At 44.3% G+C, this 15978-nt stretch overlaps 1 protein-coding gene across 6 annotated transcripts in view; it reads left to right on the top strand.

Moving 5' to 3' along the window:
• The window catches only part of LOC106612745 (cell adhesion molecule DSCAML1), a 138324-nt gene that overhangs the window by 104037 nt on the left and 18309 nt on the right, over positions 1–15978 (top strand). For 4 of the 6 annotated variants that reach the window (XM_045703560.2, XM_045703559.2, XM_045703558.2 and 1 more), the window contains exons 13-20: positions 3869–4074; positions 4530–4626; positions 5222–5350; positions 5551–5718; positions 6536–6606; positions 6815–7055; positions 14584–14787; positions 15366–15521. In XM_045703560.2, the coding sequence (XP_045559516.1) occupies positions 3869–4074; positions 4530–4626; positions 5222–5350; positions 5551–5718; positions 6536–6606; positions 6815–7055; positions 14584–14787; positions 15366–15521 (1272 nt within the window). The remainder of the gene's footprint in view (positions 1–3868; positions 4075–4529; positions 4627–5221; positions 5351–5550; positions 5719–6535; positions 6607–6814; positions 7056–14583; positions 14788–15365; positions 15522–15978) is intronic. The other 2 variants (XM_045703562.2, XM_045703561.2) reach the window with 1 other exon arrangement.

Raw genomic sequence — 15978 nt, 5'->3', positions numbered from 1 at the left:
GGCCAGGTCATCTGATGCACCACACCATCATTCTGTTTCTTGATCAAATAGCCCTTACACAGCCTGGAGGTGTGTTTTGGGTCATTGCCTTGTTAAAAACAAATGATAGTCTCACTAAGCCCAAAACCAGATGGGATGGTGTATCACTGCACAATGCTGTGGTAGCCATGCTGGTGTGCCTTGAATTCGAAATAAATCACTGACAGTGCCACACCAGCAAAGCACCCCCAAACTATCACACCTCCTCCTCCATGCTTCACAGTGGGAACCACACATGCAGAGATAATTTGTTCACCTACTCTGCATCTCACAATGACACAGCGGTTGGACTCATCAGACCAAAGGACCGATTTCCACCGGTCTAATGTCCATTGCTCGTGTTTCTTGGCCCAAGCAAGTCTCTTCTTCTTATTGGTGTCCTTTAGTAGTGGTTTCTTTGCAGCAATTCAACCATGAAGGCCTGATTCATGCAGTCTTCTCTGAACAGTTGATGTTGAGATGTGTCTGTTACTTGAACTCTGTGAAGCATTTAATTGGGCTGAAATTTCTTAGGCTGGTAACTCCAATGAACATATCATCTGCGGCAGAGGTAACTCTGGGTCTTCCTTTCCTGTGGCGGTCCTCATGATAGCCAGTTTTATCATAGCGCATGATGGTTTTTGTGACAGCACTTGAAGAAACTTTCAAAGTTCTTGAAATTTTCCGTATTGACTGGCCTTCATGTCTTAAAGTAATGATGGACTATCATTTCTTGCCATAAGATGAACTTGGTCTTTTACCAAATAGGTCTATCTTTTGTATACCCCCCTACCTTGTCACGACACAACTGATTGGCTCAAACACATTAAGAAGGAAAGAAATTCCACAAATTAACCTTTACCAAGGCACACATGTTAATTGACTACCTCATGAAGCTGCTTGAGAGAATGCCAAGAGTGTGCACAGCTGTCATCGAGGCAAAGGGTGGCTACTTTGAAGAATCTCAAATGTAAAATATATTTTGATTTGTTTAACACTTTTTTTGGTTACTACATGATTCCATATGTGTTATTTTATAGTTTTGATGTCTTCACTATTATTCTAAATAGTAAAAATAAAGAGAAACCCTTGAACGAATAGGTCTGTCCAATCCTTTGACTGGTACTGTATATCTTATCATTGACTACAGTTCTACTTTACTGTGATGCTACTTTATCATACAGAGATGAGTTTCCCAAAACATAATCATCTTAGGCACTAAGATAATTGCTCCTCCATTGCCTAATGGACTTACCCTTTTACTGCAGTGGGCTAAATCAGGGTCACACAGAGTTTACATCCAAATATTACACTTTATATACACTACCATTGAAAAGTTTGGGGTCACTTAGAAATGTCATTGTTTTTGAAAGAAAAGCACATGTTTTGTCCATTAAAATAACATAAAATTCATCAGAAATACAGTGTAGACATTGTTAATGTTGTAAATGACTATTGTATCTGGAAACAGCCACATTTTTATGGAATATCTACAGTACAGTACATAGGCTTACAAAGGCCCATTATCAGCAACCATCACTCCTGTGTTCCAATGGCACGTTGTGTTAGCTAATCCAAGTTTATCATTTTAAAAGGATAATTGATCATTAGAAAACCCTTTTGCAATTATGTTAGCACAGCTTAAAACTGTTGTTCTGATTAAAGAAGCAATAAAACTGGCCTTCTTTAGACTAGTTGAGTATCTGGAGCATCAGCATTTGTGGGTTTGAATACAGGCTAACAATGGCCAGAGACAAAGAACTCTCTTCCAAAACTTGTCAGTCTATTCTTGTTCTGAGAAATGAAGGCTGTTCCATGCAAGAAATTGCCAAGAAACTGAAGATCTCATACAACACTGTGTACTAATCCCTTCACAGAACAGCGTAGACTGGCCCTAACCAGAATAGAAAGAGGAGTGGGAGGCCCCAGTGCACAACTGAGCTAGAGAGCAAGTACATTAGAGTGTCTAGTTTGAGAAACAGATGCCTCACAAGTCCTCAACTGGCAGCTTCATTAAATAGTACCTGCAAAACACTAGTCTCAACGTCAACAGTGAAGAGGCAACTCCGGGATGCTGACCTTCTAGACAGAGTTGCAAAGAAAAAGCCATATCTCAGACTGGCCAATAAAAAGGAAAGATTAAGATGGGCAAAAGAACACAGACACTGAACAGAGGAAGATTGGAAAAAAGTGCTATGGACAGACAAATCTAAGTTTGAGGTGTTCGGATCACAAAGAAGAACATTCGTGAGATGCAGAAAAAATGAAAAAATGCTGGAGAAGTGCTTGACGCCATCTGTAAAGCATGGTGGAGGCAATGTGATGGTCTGGGGGTGCTTTGGTTGTGGTAAAGTGGGAGATTTGTACAGGGTAAAAGGGATCTTGAAGAAGGAAGGCTATCCCTCCATTTTGCAACGCCATACCCTGTGGACGGCACTTAATTGGAGCCAATTTCCTCCTACAACAGGACAATGACCCTAAGCACAGCTCCAAACTATGCAATAACTATTTTGGGAAGAAGCAGTCAGCTGGTAATCCCTCTATAATGGAGTGGCCAGCACAGTCACCGGATCTCAACCCTATTGAGCTGTTGTGGGAGCAGCTTGGTACGTAAGAAGTGCCCATCAAGCCAATCCAAATTGTGGGAGGTGCTTCAGGGAACATGGGGTGAAATCTCTTCAGATTGCCAGAAAGCCCAAGGACTGCAAAGCTGTAATTGCTGCAAAATGGAGGATTCTTTGATGAAAGCAAATATGGACACAATCATTTTTTCATGGAAAACAAGGACATTTCTAAGTGACCCCAAACTTTTGAGCGGTAGTGTACATCACAGAAGACTGAAATGTAACACAACTGTTTGACATAGAAACACCAGAGTTTTTGCCATTTTTTTCTTTTTTTTTAATACATTATGAAAAATATAATATTCCACCCATGAGGCCACTAGGTAATGTGACTTTATTATGATTATGAGTAAGAAACATTTATTCTAGTGTCAAAATTGACTATTAAGTGTAAATAGGATACATTTGGTCATAAAGTTAGTCCCGTCCAAAACTGAGATTTGCAAGATAATTTAAAAAATATGTCATGGAATGAAGGGTATGTAGCAGTTTTCCTTGGGTTGGGTGTATTTCAATCCTGCCAACATACCCACAGCTGGCAGCACCTAAGTAATCATCAATTCGGCGCACAGCTGCAAGTGACCCAATCGTAATGCCCATGGTAAATTTGGTTTGACTTTGGATATCCCTGTGGGGCTAGCTAGGGACCATCAGTAAATTATACAATGTACATGGGACAATATTTTTAAACATTCAATAGCTCCAAATTTCAATGACTTAAAAACCTCAAACCAATGATATATAGTAGACATTCATATACAAGCATTGAAAGCTTTAAATTAATGAGAAGACTAAAAGGTGTGCAACTTGAAGATATTGCCCCATATGTGGAATATATTGACAGTCCCTAACTAGCCCCACAGATAGGCTATCGAAAGTCAAACCAACAGCGACACACTGGCCAGCTGAAGCTAGCCAAAGTTAGCCAAAGAAGTTGGCTAACTTGCTAGCCAAGGCTAAATCTAGACACAAGACTTGGTTACACTGTTTCAATCTCATTCTCAGTCGCATTTCCTAATGAGGATTAAAACCGAGGCTAAATCAGTCATTTCATCCCTCCTTTAAAATGATCTTAGTACAAAAGTTGATTCTTATATTTTGGTGGAAACTCATGTATAACGAAAAACTCTGCCTGTATTTCCCTGTCGGACTCTGTCCCATTATTTCCCTTGTCACTCCCGCCATCCATCCCACCTTCATTCTTCCCTCCATCGTTCTCTCTCCAGTCCCAGCAATGATCACGTCGCACCCCAACACCACCATGGCCATTAAGGGACAGATTAAGGAGCTGAACTGCACAGCGAGGGGGGAATGGCCTATCATCATCCGTTGGGAGCGTGGTGACACGGTCATCGACCCCGACCGTAACCCACGCTACGCCATCACCACCAGCCCCAACGAGAAGAGTGATGAAGTATTGTCTACGCTGAAGGTGAGTCACACACATATACTGTAGACATACACACAAACATACAGTCTGACACAGAAACAGACACAGATAAAAACACACACACCATTTAGAGGGTTAGGACATCAGATACACCAAATGGAGGATATGAGATCAGATGAGATGTGTATGGAGGTGGCTTCACGTAGTCTCTCTCTCTCTCTCTCGCTCTCTCTCTCTCTCTCTCTCTCTCTGTCTGTCTGTCTGTCTCTCTCTCTCTCTCTCTCTCTCTCTCTCTCTCTCTCTCTCTCTCTCTCTCTCTCTCTCTCTCTCTCTCTCTCTCTCTCTGTCTGTCTGTCTGTCTGTCTGTCTGTCTGTCTGTCTGTCTGTCTGTCTGTCTGTCTGTCTGTCTGTCTCTCTCTCTCTCTCTCTCTCTCTCTCTCTCTCTCTCTCTCTCTCTGTCTCTGTCTCTGTCTCTGTCTCTGTCTCTGTCTCTGTAGCTGAAGCCAGCAGAACGTGGTGACTCGGTCTTCTTCTCCTGCCATGCCATCAACTCATATGGAGAGGGCCGGGGACTCATCCAGCTCACTGTGCAAGGTCAGTGGGTCAGACAATCACCCAGATGGAAATGCTTGGGTCACATTCATTAGCGCACACCGTAGCAAAGTGTTTTGCAATGGAAAATGATAGTTCAGGTAATCATCCCTGTTTCAGTCCGTTTTCTTCCGTTTGGTGCCTAGTGAATAGACAACTACCTGCTTACTGTGACATGAATCGGGAGAGAGCAAAAATCAGTACAGGATCACTTTCTTTCACACTATGCTAATGTTCTATTCCCTCTACACTCTTAAAAACAAATGTGCTATCTGGAACTTAAAAGGGTTGTTCGAATTGTGCGAAACGTCATGAATTTTTTCTTCCTACATTATAAACAAAAGGGTGACGTCAGTGAAATTTTAAACAAAAACAACAAATCTTTCTCCCCATTGGAGAACCCAGGTTCCAGGTAGAACCATATTTGGTTCCATTTAGAACCCTTTCTACAGAGGGTTCTACATGGAACCCAAAATGATTCTAGCTGGAACTAAAAAGGATTCTACCTGGAGCTAAAAAGGGTTCTACCTGGAACTAAAAAGGGTTCTACCTTACATCTTTCTCCTTTCCTTTCTTTCTCTCCCTCCTTCTCTCTCAGAGCCCCCAGACCCTCCAGAGTTGGAGGTGAGGGAGGTGAAGGATCGGAGTATGAACCTGCGCTGGACCCAGAGATTTGACGGCAACAGCATCATCACCAGCTACGACATTGAGTACAAGAACAAGACCGGTATGCCAGGGGACAGCGGGGGTTAAACTGGGGATTGACTATTAGTCGGTGCTGAGAACATAACTATAACCGACTAATGTATCTTCTGTCTTTTGTGTGCACACACACACACACACACACACACACACACACACACACACACACACACACACACACACACACACACACACACACACACACACTCTCATCAACACATGCAGATCCATGGGAGTTAAAGCATGCCACCCGTAAGATCTCTCCCACCAATAACCAGGCCAACATCGTGGATCTACACCCTGCCCAAGTCTACAGCATCCGCATGTTCTCCTACAACAAGATCGGACACAGTCAAGCCAGCAAGGAGCTCACCATCAGCACAGAGGAAGCACGTGAGTCTAACACAACCACACACATACAGTGCCTTCAGAAAGTATTCAGACCCCTTGACTTTTTCCACATTTTGTTACGTTACAGCCGTATTCTAAAATGTATTAAATAAAACAAAACCCTCAGCAATCTGCACACAATACCCCATAAGGACAAAGTGAAAACAGGTTTTTAGATCATTTTGCCAGTTTATTCAAAATAAAAAACAGAAATGCCTCATTTACATAAGTATTCAGACCCTTTGCTATGAGACACAAAATTGAGCTCAGGTGCTTCCTGTTTCCATTGATCATCCTTGAGATGTTTCTACAACTTGATTTGGAAAGGCACACACCTGTCTATATAAGGTCCCACAGCTGACAGTGCATGTCAGAGCAAAAACCAAGCCATGAGGTCGAAGGAATTGTCCATAGAGCTTCGAGACAGGATTGTGTCGCAGCACAGATCTGGGGAAGGGTACCAAACCATGTCTGCAGCATTGAAGGTCCCCAAAAACACAGTGGCCTTATTCTTAAATGGAAGAAGTTTGGAACCACCAAGACACTTCCTAGAGCTGGCCGCCCGGCCAAACTGAGCAATCGGTGGAAAAGGGCCTTGATCAGGGAGGTGACCAAGAACCCGGTGGTCACTTTGACAGAGCTCTAAAAATCCTCTGTGGAGATGGAAGAAGCTAACAAAATGTGGAAAAGGTCAAGGGGTTTGAATTTTTTCCCGAAGGCACTGTACACGCACAAACATAAACACGCACAAACGGATATCGATGAGATGACCTTTGACTGCACTGAAAAAGATTGACCATCTCTTTTTTCCTCCCGCCAGAGCCTGATGGTCCTCCTATGGAGGTTTTCCTCCAGCCTATGACCTCGCAGAGCATCCGCGTCACCTGGAAGGTAAACCACTTGTAGATTCAAGATTCAACATATTACAAACATCATAGCAATATGGCATGAGACTCTCTTTACAGGTCGAGGACCAGTCTGAAATTAAAACCTAGAATCACATGAGAATCACATATCTGTTCCCGCCACAGAACTCTATCAATGTCAATTTTATCCTCTTTCATTCTCTCATCCCTCTCTTCTCCCTCTGTCCCTCTAGGCCCCCAGGAAGGAGCTTCAGAACGGGGTGATCCGGGGTTACCAGATTGGTTACCGTGAGAACGGGCCTGGCAGTAACGGCCAGTACAGTATCGTGGAGATGAAGGCTACGGGGGACAGTGAGGTGTACACCCTGGACAACCTGAAGAAGTTTGCCCAATATGGAGTGGTGGTCCAGGCCTTCAACAGGGCCGGCACAGGCCCCTCCAGCTCTGAGATCAACGCTACCACACTGGAAGATGGTAGGGGGCATGGAACACACACACAGACAAGACATACGCACACACACACACACACAATCCTTGATTGATGTTCTAATGTGTTTTCTTAGCAGGAGCCCTAATGTAGACATGTTTGAGTAAAAATAGTCCAAATGACCAGAGGGCCAAATACTTAGAGGGCCAAATATACCTGATCCCTCTACCTTTGTCACACTCCTCACCTCATCTTTGAACATTCCCAAATGATTCTTTCTCCTTTTGCTATCAATTCTTTTTTAGATATCTCCCTTCTTACTTCATCTCTAACCTCTCTCTCAGTTCAGTTCAATTCAAGGGGCTTTATTGGCATGGGTAACATATGTTAACAATGCAAGTGAAGTAGATAATAATCAATAAAAATGAACAGTAAACATTACACTCACAAAAGTTCCAAAAGCATAAAGACATTAACAAATGTCATAGTATGTATATATACAGTGTTGTAATGGTGTACAAAGGGGAAAACAAATAATCATAAATATGGGTTGTATTTACAATTGTGTTTGTTCTTCACTGGTCAACCTTTTCTTGTGGCAACAGGTCACAAATCTTGCTGCTGTGATGGTACACTGCGGTATTTCACCCAATGGATATGGGAGTTTATCAACATCGGGTTTGTTTTCAAATTCTTTGTGGATCTGTGTAATCTAAGGGACATATGTGTCGCTAATATGGTCATACATTGGGCAGGAGGTTAGGAAGTGCAGCTCAGTTTCCACCTCGTTTTGTGGGCAGTGTGCACATAGCCTGTCTTCTCTTGAGAGCCAGGTCTACCTACGGCGGCCTTTCTCAATAGCAAGGCTATGCTCACTCAGTCAGTACATAGTCAAAGCTTTCCTTTAAGTTTGGGTCAGTCACCGTGGTCAGGTATTCTGCCACTGTGTACTCTCTGTTTAGGACCAAATAGCATTCTAGTTCGTTCAGTTTTTTTGTTAATTCTTTCCAATGTGTCAAGTAATTATCTTTTTGATTTGGTTGGGTCTAATTGTGTTGCTGTCCTGGGCCTATGTGGGGTGTGTTTGTGAACAGAGCCCCAGGGCCAGCTTGCTTAGGGGACTCTTCTCCAGGTTAATCTCTCTGTAGGTGATGGCTTTGATATGGAAGGTTTGGGAATCGCTTCCTTCTAGGTGGTTGTAGAATTTAACGGCTCTTTTCTGGATTTTGATAATTAGCGGGTATTGGCCTAATTCTGCTCTGCATGAATTATTTGGTGTTGTACACGGAGGATATTTTTGCAGAATTCTGCATGCAGTCTCAATTTGGTGTTTGTCCCATTTTGTGAATTCTTTGTTGGTGACTGTACCCCATACCTCACAACCATAAAGGGCAATTGGTTCTATAGCTGATTCAAGTATTTTTTGCCAGATCTTAATTGGTATGTTGAATTTTATGTTCCTTTTGATGGCATAGAAGGCCCTTCTTGCCTTGTCTCTCAGATTGTTCACAGCTTTGTGGAAGTTACCTGTGGCGCTGATGTTTAGGCCAAGGTATGTATAGTTTTTTTGTGTGCCCTAGGGCAACAGTGTCTAGATGGAATTTGTATTTGTGGTCATAGTGACTGGACCTTTTTTGGAACACCATTATTTTGGTCTTACTGAGATTTACTGTCAGGGCCCAGGTCTGGCAGAATCTGTGCAGAAGATCTAGGTGCTGCTGTAGGCCCTCCTTGGTTGGTGACAGAAGCACCAGATCATCAGTAAACAGTAGACATTTGACTTCAGATTCTAGTAGGGTGAGGCCGGGTGCTGCAGACTTTTGTAGTGCCCTTGCCAATTCGTTGATAAATATGTTGAAAAGGGTGGGGCTTAAGCTGCATCCCTGTCTCACCCCACGGCCCTGTGGGAAGAAATGTGTGTTTTTTGCCTATGTTAACCGCACACTTGGATTTTATAATATCGTATATTTTTTCCCCAACACCACTTTCCATTAATTTGTATAGCAGACCCTCATGCCAAATTGAGTCGAAAACTTTTTTTAAATCAACAAAGCATGAGAAGACTTTGCCTTTGTTTTGGTTTATTTGTTTGTCAATTAGGGTGTGCAGAGTGAGTATGTGGTCTGTCGTACGATAATTTGGTAAAAAGCCAATTTGACATTTGCTCAGTACATTGTTTTCACTGAGGAAATGTACAAGTCTGCTGTTAATGATAATACAGAGGATTTTCCCAAGGTTGCTGTTGACACATATCACACGGTAGTTATTAAATCCAATTTGTCTCCACTTTTGTGGATTAGAGTGATCATACCTTTGGTTACAAATATTGAGGGGAAAATGCAAAAGCTAATGATAATGTTAGAGTTTTAGTATAGCCAATTGGAATTTGTTGTCTGTATATTTTATAATTTCATTGAAGATACCATCAACACCACAGGCCTTTTTGGGTTGGAGGGTTTTTATTTTGTCTGTAGTTCATTTCAGGTAATTGGAGAATCCAGTGGGTTCTGGTAGTCTTTAATAGTTGATTCTAAGATTTCTATTTGATCATGTATATATTTTTTCTTGTTTGTTCTTTGTTAGAGGGCCAACAATATTGGAGAAGTGGTTTACCCATACATTTCCATTTTGGATAGATAATTCTTTGTGTTGTTTGTTTGTTTAGTGTTTTCCAATTTTCCCAGAAGTGGTTAGAGTCTATGGATTCTTCAATTACATTGAGCTGATTTCTGCCGTGCTGTTCCTTCTTCTTCCGTAGTGTATTTCTGTATCGTTTTTGTGATTCACCATAGTGAAGGCGTAGACTCAGGCTTTCCGGGTCTCTATGTTTTTGGTTGGACAGGTTTCTCAATTTCTTTCTCAGATTTCTGCATTCTTCATCAAAACATTTGTCATTGTTGTTCATTTTCTTCGGTTTTCTATTTGAGATTTTTAGATTTGATAGGGAAGCTGAGAGGTCAAATATACTGTGAAGATTTTCTACTGCCAGGTTTACACCTTCACTATTACAGTGAAACGTTTTGTCCGGGAAGTTCTTAAAGGGATTGAATTTGTTGTTGCCTTATTGGTTTTTGGTAGGTTTCCACACTACATTCCTTCCATCTATAGCATTTCTAAATATTACTCAGTTCCTTTGGCTTTGATGCTTCATGATTAAGTATTGCTCTGTTCAAGTAGACTGTGATTTTGCTGTGATCTGATAGGGGTGTCAGTAGGCTGACTGAACACTCTGAGAGACTCTGTGTTGAGGTCAGTGATAAAGTAGTCTACAGTACTACTGCCAAGAGATGAGCTATAGGTGTACCTACCATAGGAGTCCCCTCAAAGCCTACCACTGACTATGTACATACCCAGTGTGCGACAGAGCTGCAGGAGTTGTGACCCATTTTTGTTGGTTATGTTGTCATAGTTGTGCCTAGGGGGGCATATTGGGGAGGGAATGCTGTCACCTCCAGGCAGGTGTTTGTCCCCCTGTGTGCTGAGGGTGTCAGGTTCTTGTCCGGTTCTGGCATTTAGGTCACCACAGACTAGTACATGTCCCTGGGCCTGAAAATGATTGATTTACCCCTCCATGATGGAGAAGCTGTCTTCATTAAAGTATGGGGATTCTATTGGGCGGATATAGGTAGCACACATGAGGACATTCTTCTCTGTTGAGATACTTTCCTTGTTAATTTCTAGCCAGATGTAAAATGTTCCTGTTTTGATACATTTAATAGAGTTGGTTTGGTCTGCTCTATATCACATCAGCATACCCCCTGAGTCTCTTCCCTGTTTCACACCTGGTAGTTTGGTGGATTGGACTACCACGTCTCTGTAATCTAGAGGGCAACCAGTGGGTTCGTCTCCTCTATACCAGATTTCTTGTAGGATGACAATGTCGGTATTTCCGATTTCTTTGATGAAGTCTAGGTTCCTGCTCTTTAGGCCAAAGGCAAATGACCTCAGGCCTTGGATATTCCAGGATGAGATAGTGAAGGCTTTGTGCTCCATAAAGTGACCAATGTTGTGTGGTTTGGCCTCAGGCCAGTAAGTGTGAGCAGAGCCTGCTGAGCATCTGGTACATGCCATTGGCTTGGGCTAGTGTAAGAGTGGGGGTTGGGCCTGTTTGCCCGCTCACGGCCTGGGCGTATGTGTGACTTCCATGTTGAGGCCCTCTTTGTGGCATAGGTCTGATCTGAAGGGGCCTAAATGGGGTGTGGGCATGGTAGACTTGGGGGGGGGGTTGTGGTCTGGATGTAGGTCCTCTCGGTGTGGGTCCTGTATGTGTAGGTCCGGGGGGGGGGGGGGGGTGTCTCGCTGGTCTGGGCGGGGTGTCTATTGATCTGTTGCTCCTGTGTGAAGTGTTGGGGCTGCGTTTGAGCGCGATGTAGAGTCCGGGCGACGGTGGGCACTGCTGCCTTGTATAGGTGGACCTGGTCGTAAAGGCTGTTCAAGTCCATGGTGGAGTGGTGGGCCAGGAAAATATTTGGTTTTGAGGTACAGTCACAGGAAATACTTGTGTTTGCCCGCTCTCTCCCCCCATCCCTCTCTCTCTGTGTCTGGGTGATCTCTAGCAGGGCGTCTCTCCAACACTCTCCTGTGTATTCCTCTCCTTCCCCCCTCTCTCTGTCTCTCATTCAATTCAATTAAATTTGCTTTATTGGCATGACTTAACAATGTACATATTTCCAAAGCTTACTTTGGATATATATAATATTAAAATAAGAAGAATCAAAATTGTCAATGGGACAACAGTAACAACAATAACCAAGGGTCAAAATAACCATACATTTAACAATAAGCATACAGTAGAGGACATGTGCAGGTTGGTTGGTCTGTCAGACACTGTCCCTCATCTTATGGCATGCAGCAATGTAGTGCGCTGCCAACCCACAGGTCTCTGTGTCCTCCCCCAACAGGACGGGTAGCCTATCCTCATCAGAGAGGTCTTTGAAACCTTGAATAAGGGTTTCAAATTTGGGGAAATGACTCTCTCTAATTGTTTTATATTTTTGACATTTTGTCAGGAAATGTAGCTCTGTCTCGGGTTCTGCTGTTGTGCAGTGGTTGCACAGCCTTTTCTCTACAGGGAGCCAGGTTTTCCTGTGTCTACCCTTCTCAATGGCAAGGCTGTGCTCACTGAGCCTGTACTTTGTCAAGGTTTTTCTAAGGTTTTGATCAGTAACCATGGTCAAATAGTTAGCCACGGTGTACTGTCGATTTAGGGCTAGATAACACTGCATTTTGCTTTGTGTTTGTGCTTGTGTTTCCCAATAAGCAATGTAGTTTTTCTTTGACTGTGTTGTAATTTGGTTTATTCTGATTGATTGGATGTTCTGGTCCTGAGGCTTCAGTGTGTTAGTAGAACAGGTTTGTGAACTCAGCCCCAGGACCAGCTGGATGAGGGGACTCTTTTCTTTGCTCAGCTCTTGGCATTGCAGGGCTTGGTAATGATATGACAGGGGGTCACTGTATTTTAGATGTTTCCAAAACTTTATTGCTCTTTTTTGCGTTTTTATTATTAGTGGATATTGGCCTAATTCTGTCCTGCATGCATTGTTTGTAGTTTTCCTCTGGACAGTTAGGAGAATCTTACAGAACTCTGCATGCAGGGTTTCAATGGGGTGTTTGTCCCATTTGGTGAAATCTTGTTTTGCAAGTTGACCCCACACCACGCTGCCATAAAGTGCAATTGGTTCAATGACACATTCAATTAGTTTTAGCCAAATTTTAATAGGTTTTTCAATTTGAATTTGTTTTTTAATGTCATAGAATGCCCTGCGTGCTTTCTCTCTGTTCATTCACTGAATCATCAAGGTGTCCAGTTGATCTTATTTTTAAACCTAAGTAATTGTAGTGTGTTCAGTACTCTATATATGTTGTACCAATTGAGAACTTTGGTCTCTCTCTGTGTCTGGATGATCTCTACCGGGGTGTCTCTCCAACACTCTCCTGTGTATTCCTTCTCTCTCTGTCTCTCTGTCTCTCTGTCTCTCTGTCTGTGTCTCTCTCTCTCTCTCTGTGTCTGTCTGTCTCTCTCTCTGTGTCTGTCTGTGTCTGTCTGTCTCTCTCTCTGTGTCTGGATGATCTCTACCGGAGTGTCTCTCCAACACTCTCCTGTGTATTCCTTCTCTCTCTCTCTCTCTCTCTCTCTCTCTCTGTCTCTGTCTCTGTCTCTGTCTCTGTCTCTCTGTCTCTGTATGATCTCTACCGGGGTGTCTCTCCAACACTCTCCTGTGTATTCCTCCTCCCTCTCTTGATGTTTTTCTCTTGCTATGAAATATGAAAACACACACACACACAGTTGGCTGAAGCCCTATTGGTCCAGAGCACTGCTCTTCCCAGTGGCTGTCTCTGTGGTGACAGTGATATTGATGGCCATTATGATAATAGTGATAACAACAAGCATACTAAAAATTATTCTAATTAGCTTGTCTCTCTCTTTCTGTTTGCTTCCTGCCGTAATTATCCACAGCTGAACGCATTGTCTCCCTGCTCCCTCTTTTCATCTTTCTCCTCTTCCTCTCCTCCTATGCCCGCGTTCCCTCCTCTCCTCCTCCCCTCTCTCTCGCTCCAAAAACAACCACCTTTCATTTGTCTCTCTGCCTCTACTCCCTCACAAGCTGCCTCACATCTCTCCCCCCACTCTTTCACTCTAGTCTCTCCATACCTCCCTCCCTTCTTGCCTGTTTTGATGTTTTCCTGGTTCTTCTTTATTCCTCTCCCACTTTTTCTCTCACCTCCCTGTCTCTCGTGATTCCTCCGCCCCTTCCCTCGCTCTTCCCTCTCCCTTTGTGTTGTATTCAAGGTGAATTGATAGTAGTAGGTTGTGATTGGTTGTGTAAGGTGAATTGATAGTAGTAGGTTGTGATTGGTTGTGTAAGGTGAATTGATAGTAGTAGGTTGTGATTGTGTCAGGTCTGGAACGTTAACGTCTTCATGGCTGTTCGAGTTGAGTCCACTAGGGTTGTGAGCGGAGAAGGACCCTCAGACCTAATAACACAAGCCCCTCATTTCTCTTCTCCCCTCTCCCTCCCTCTCTCCCTTCCTCCCCCATTTCGTCCTCCACAACTCCCTCTCGCCACACCAGCTGCGGCTTCCTTATCGTTGCAAGCCAACTCCACCTCTTTCATTTCTCTCCCTCTTTTTTTTTCTCTCTCTCTCTCTCTCTCTCTCTCTCTCTCTCTTTCCATTCAGTCAGCCTTCATCCAATCATCCTGTTCCTCGCTTTCTCTCACAAGTCCAGATCTGTTCATCCTCAATAGTGGTGTTATTCACCCAGTGAAAGCCCATTGGTCAGTGAGCCAAGGGCAGCTGATAGATAGAAGGGGCACCTGGGAGAAGTGAGACAAAGGAACCTTTTTACGCCAACATCTTCACATCAGAGAGGATAGATGTCTTATTTATTTAGAGTCATCACTCATCTGATGATAGATATTTAGGCGAATCTAGGGTTTGGGTTGTGTTTTTACATGTCTTGGTTTACTACTTGGTGGTGTCTGGGAAATCGTCCCTAGCTGTTGTGTTCAACATGTAGTATATTGATGGGTCCTGATAATAATCTCTTCCTCTTCCTTCCCTCCCTTTTTCCAGTGCCCAGCCAGCCGCCCCAGACCGTGCGGGCCATCTCGGTGACATCCGACGAGGCGGTAATCACCTGGGCGGAGCCCCCACGTCTGACACTGCACGGCGTGCTGAAGGGTTACCGTGTGGTCTTCTGGTCCCTCTTCCCCGACGGAGGTGGGTGCTGTGGGGGCCCGACGTACCCGCACGCACGGGCACAGGGCCACGCGCAGAGTAACTATCACTTCTACGCCTCTGACCTCTGACCCCTCCGCCCTGAGTCGACCTCAGAGTTTGACCTTTAACCTTTCAACCCTCGGCCCTGACCTCTGACTGCTACCTAACGTGGTTTATGTACCAGACCTTATTTACTGGTCTTCCTGGTAAAATAGATTTTTTTCTCTGGCGAAATAAAACATGTATTTTGTGAATCCTTGAAACCAACCCCAACCACCAGCCTGCCGCTCTTACTACACATGTTCCAAGCAAATGCCAACGAGCCCCTAAACTAGCTGATCATACTACAAACCTGAACCTCCTCAAAGCTACTCCTCGTGCAGCGATACGGTATAAGGGCCATGTGCTGTGTCCAGTTATCCGTCTGTATCTTTGTGCATGTGTTGGTGTGCTTTAGTGGTTCTGTTTGGGAAACTCGTCCTGAGGACTGATCATATCCTTTCCCCATTTTCCAACTCCTTCCCCGCTCGTCCTCTCTTCTTCCCCTTGTCCTTTTGTCTAACTCTACACACTCTTCATTCTGCTACCCTCTATCCCTCCGTCTCTTTCCATCCCGCTCCCTCTGTCTCTGTCAGAATGGGGAGAGATGCAGAACATCACGACATCTCGTGAGCAGGTGGAGCTGAGAGGGCTGGAGAAGTTCACTAACTACAGTGTGCAGGTGCTGGCCTACACACAGGCTGGGGACGGGGTCAGGAGCAATGTGCTGTACATCCAAACCCGCGAGGACCGTGAGTGCGCGCGCACACGCACACACACACACACACACACACACGCCCCTCCACATACACAAACATATACACAGAGGAATGCATGCACACACATGTTTTGAGGGTGTGGCCTACTGCTAGATAAGGTGTGGGAACCTGGGGTTAGTTTGTGGGGTGTGAGGGGGATGGAAGGATGGCAGGAGGCTGGGCTGGGGTTAGTTTGTGGGGTGTGAGGGGGATGGAAGGATGGCAGGAGGCTGGGCTGGGGTTAGTTGGTGGGGTGTGAGGGGGATGGATGGATGGCAGGAGGCTGGGGTTAGTTTGTGGGGTGTGAGGGGGATGGATGGCAGAGGGCTGGGGTCATTTTGTGGGGTGTGAGGGGGATGGATGGATGGCAGGGGGCTGGGATTAGTGCGTGAGGGGTAGATGGATGGATGGATGGATGACAGGGGCTGGGCTGGGGTTAGTGTGTGGGGTG

Source organism: Salmo salar, chromosome 20 (genome assembly GCF_965601325.2).
Source record: "Salmo salar chromosome 20, fSalSal1, whole genome shotgun sequence".
NCBI classification, from domain to species: domain Eukaryota; kingdom Metazoa; phylum Chordata; class Actinopteri; order Salmoniformes; family Salmonidae; genus Salmo; species Salmo salar.
Note: the sequence above shows the minus strand (reverse complement) of the source record. Positions and strands in the feature narration are given on the sequence as shown.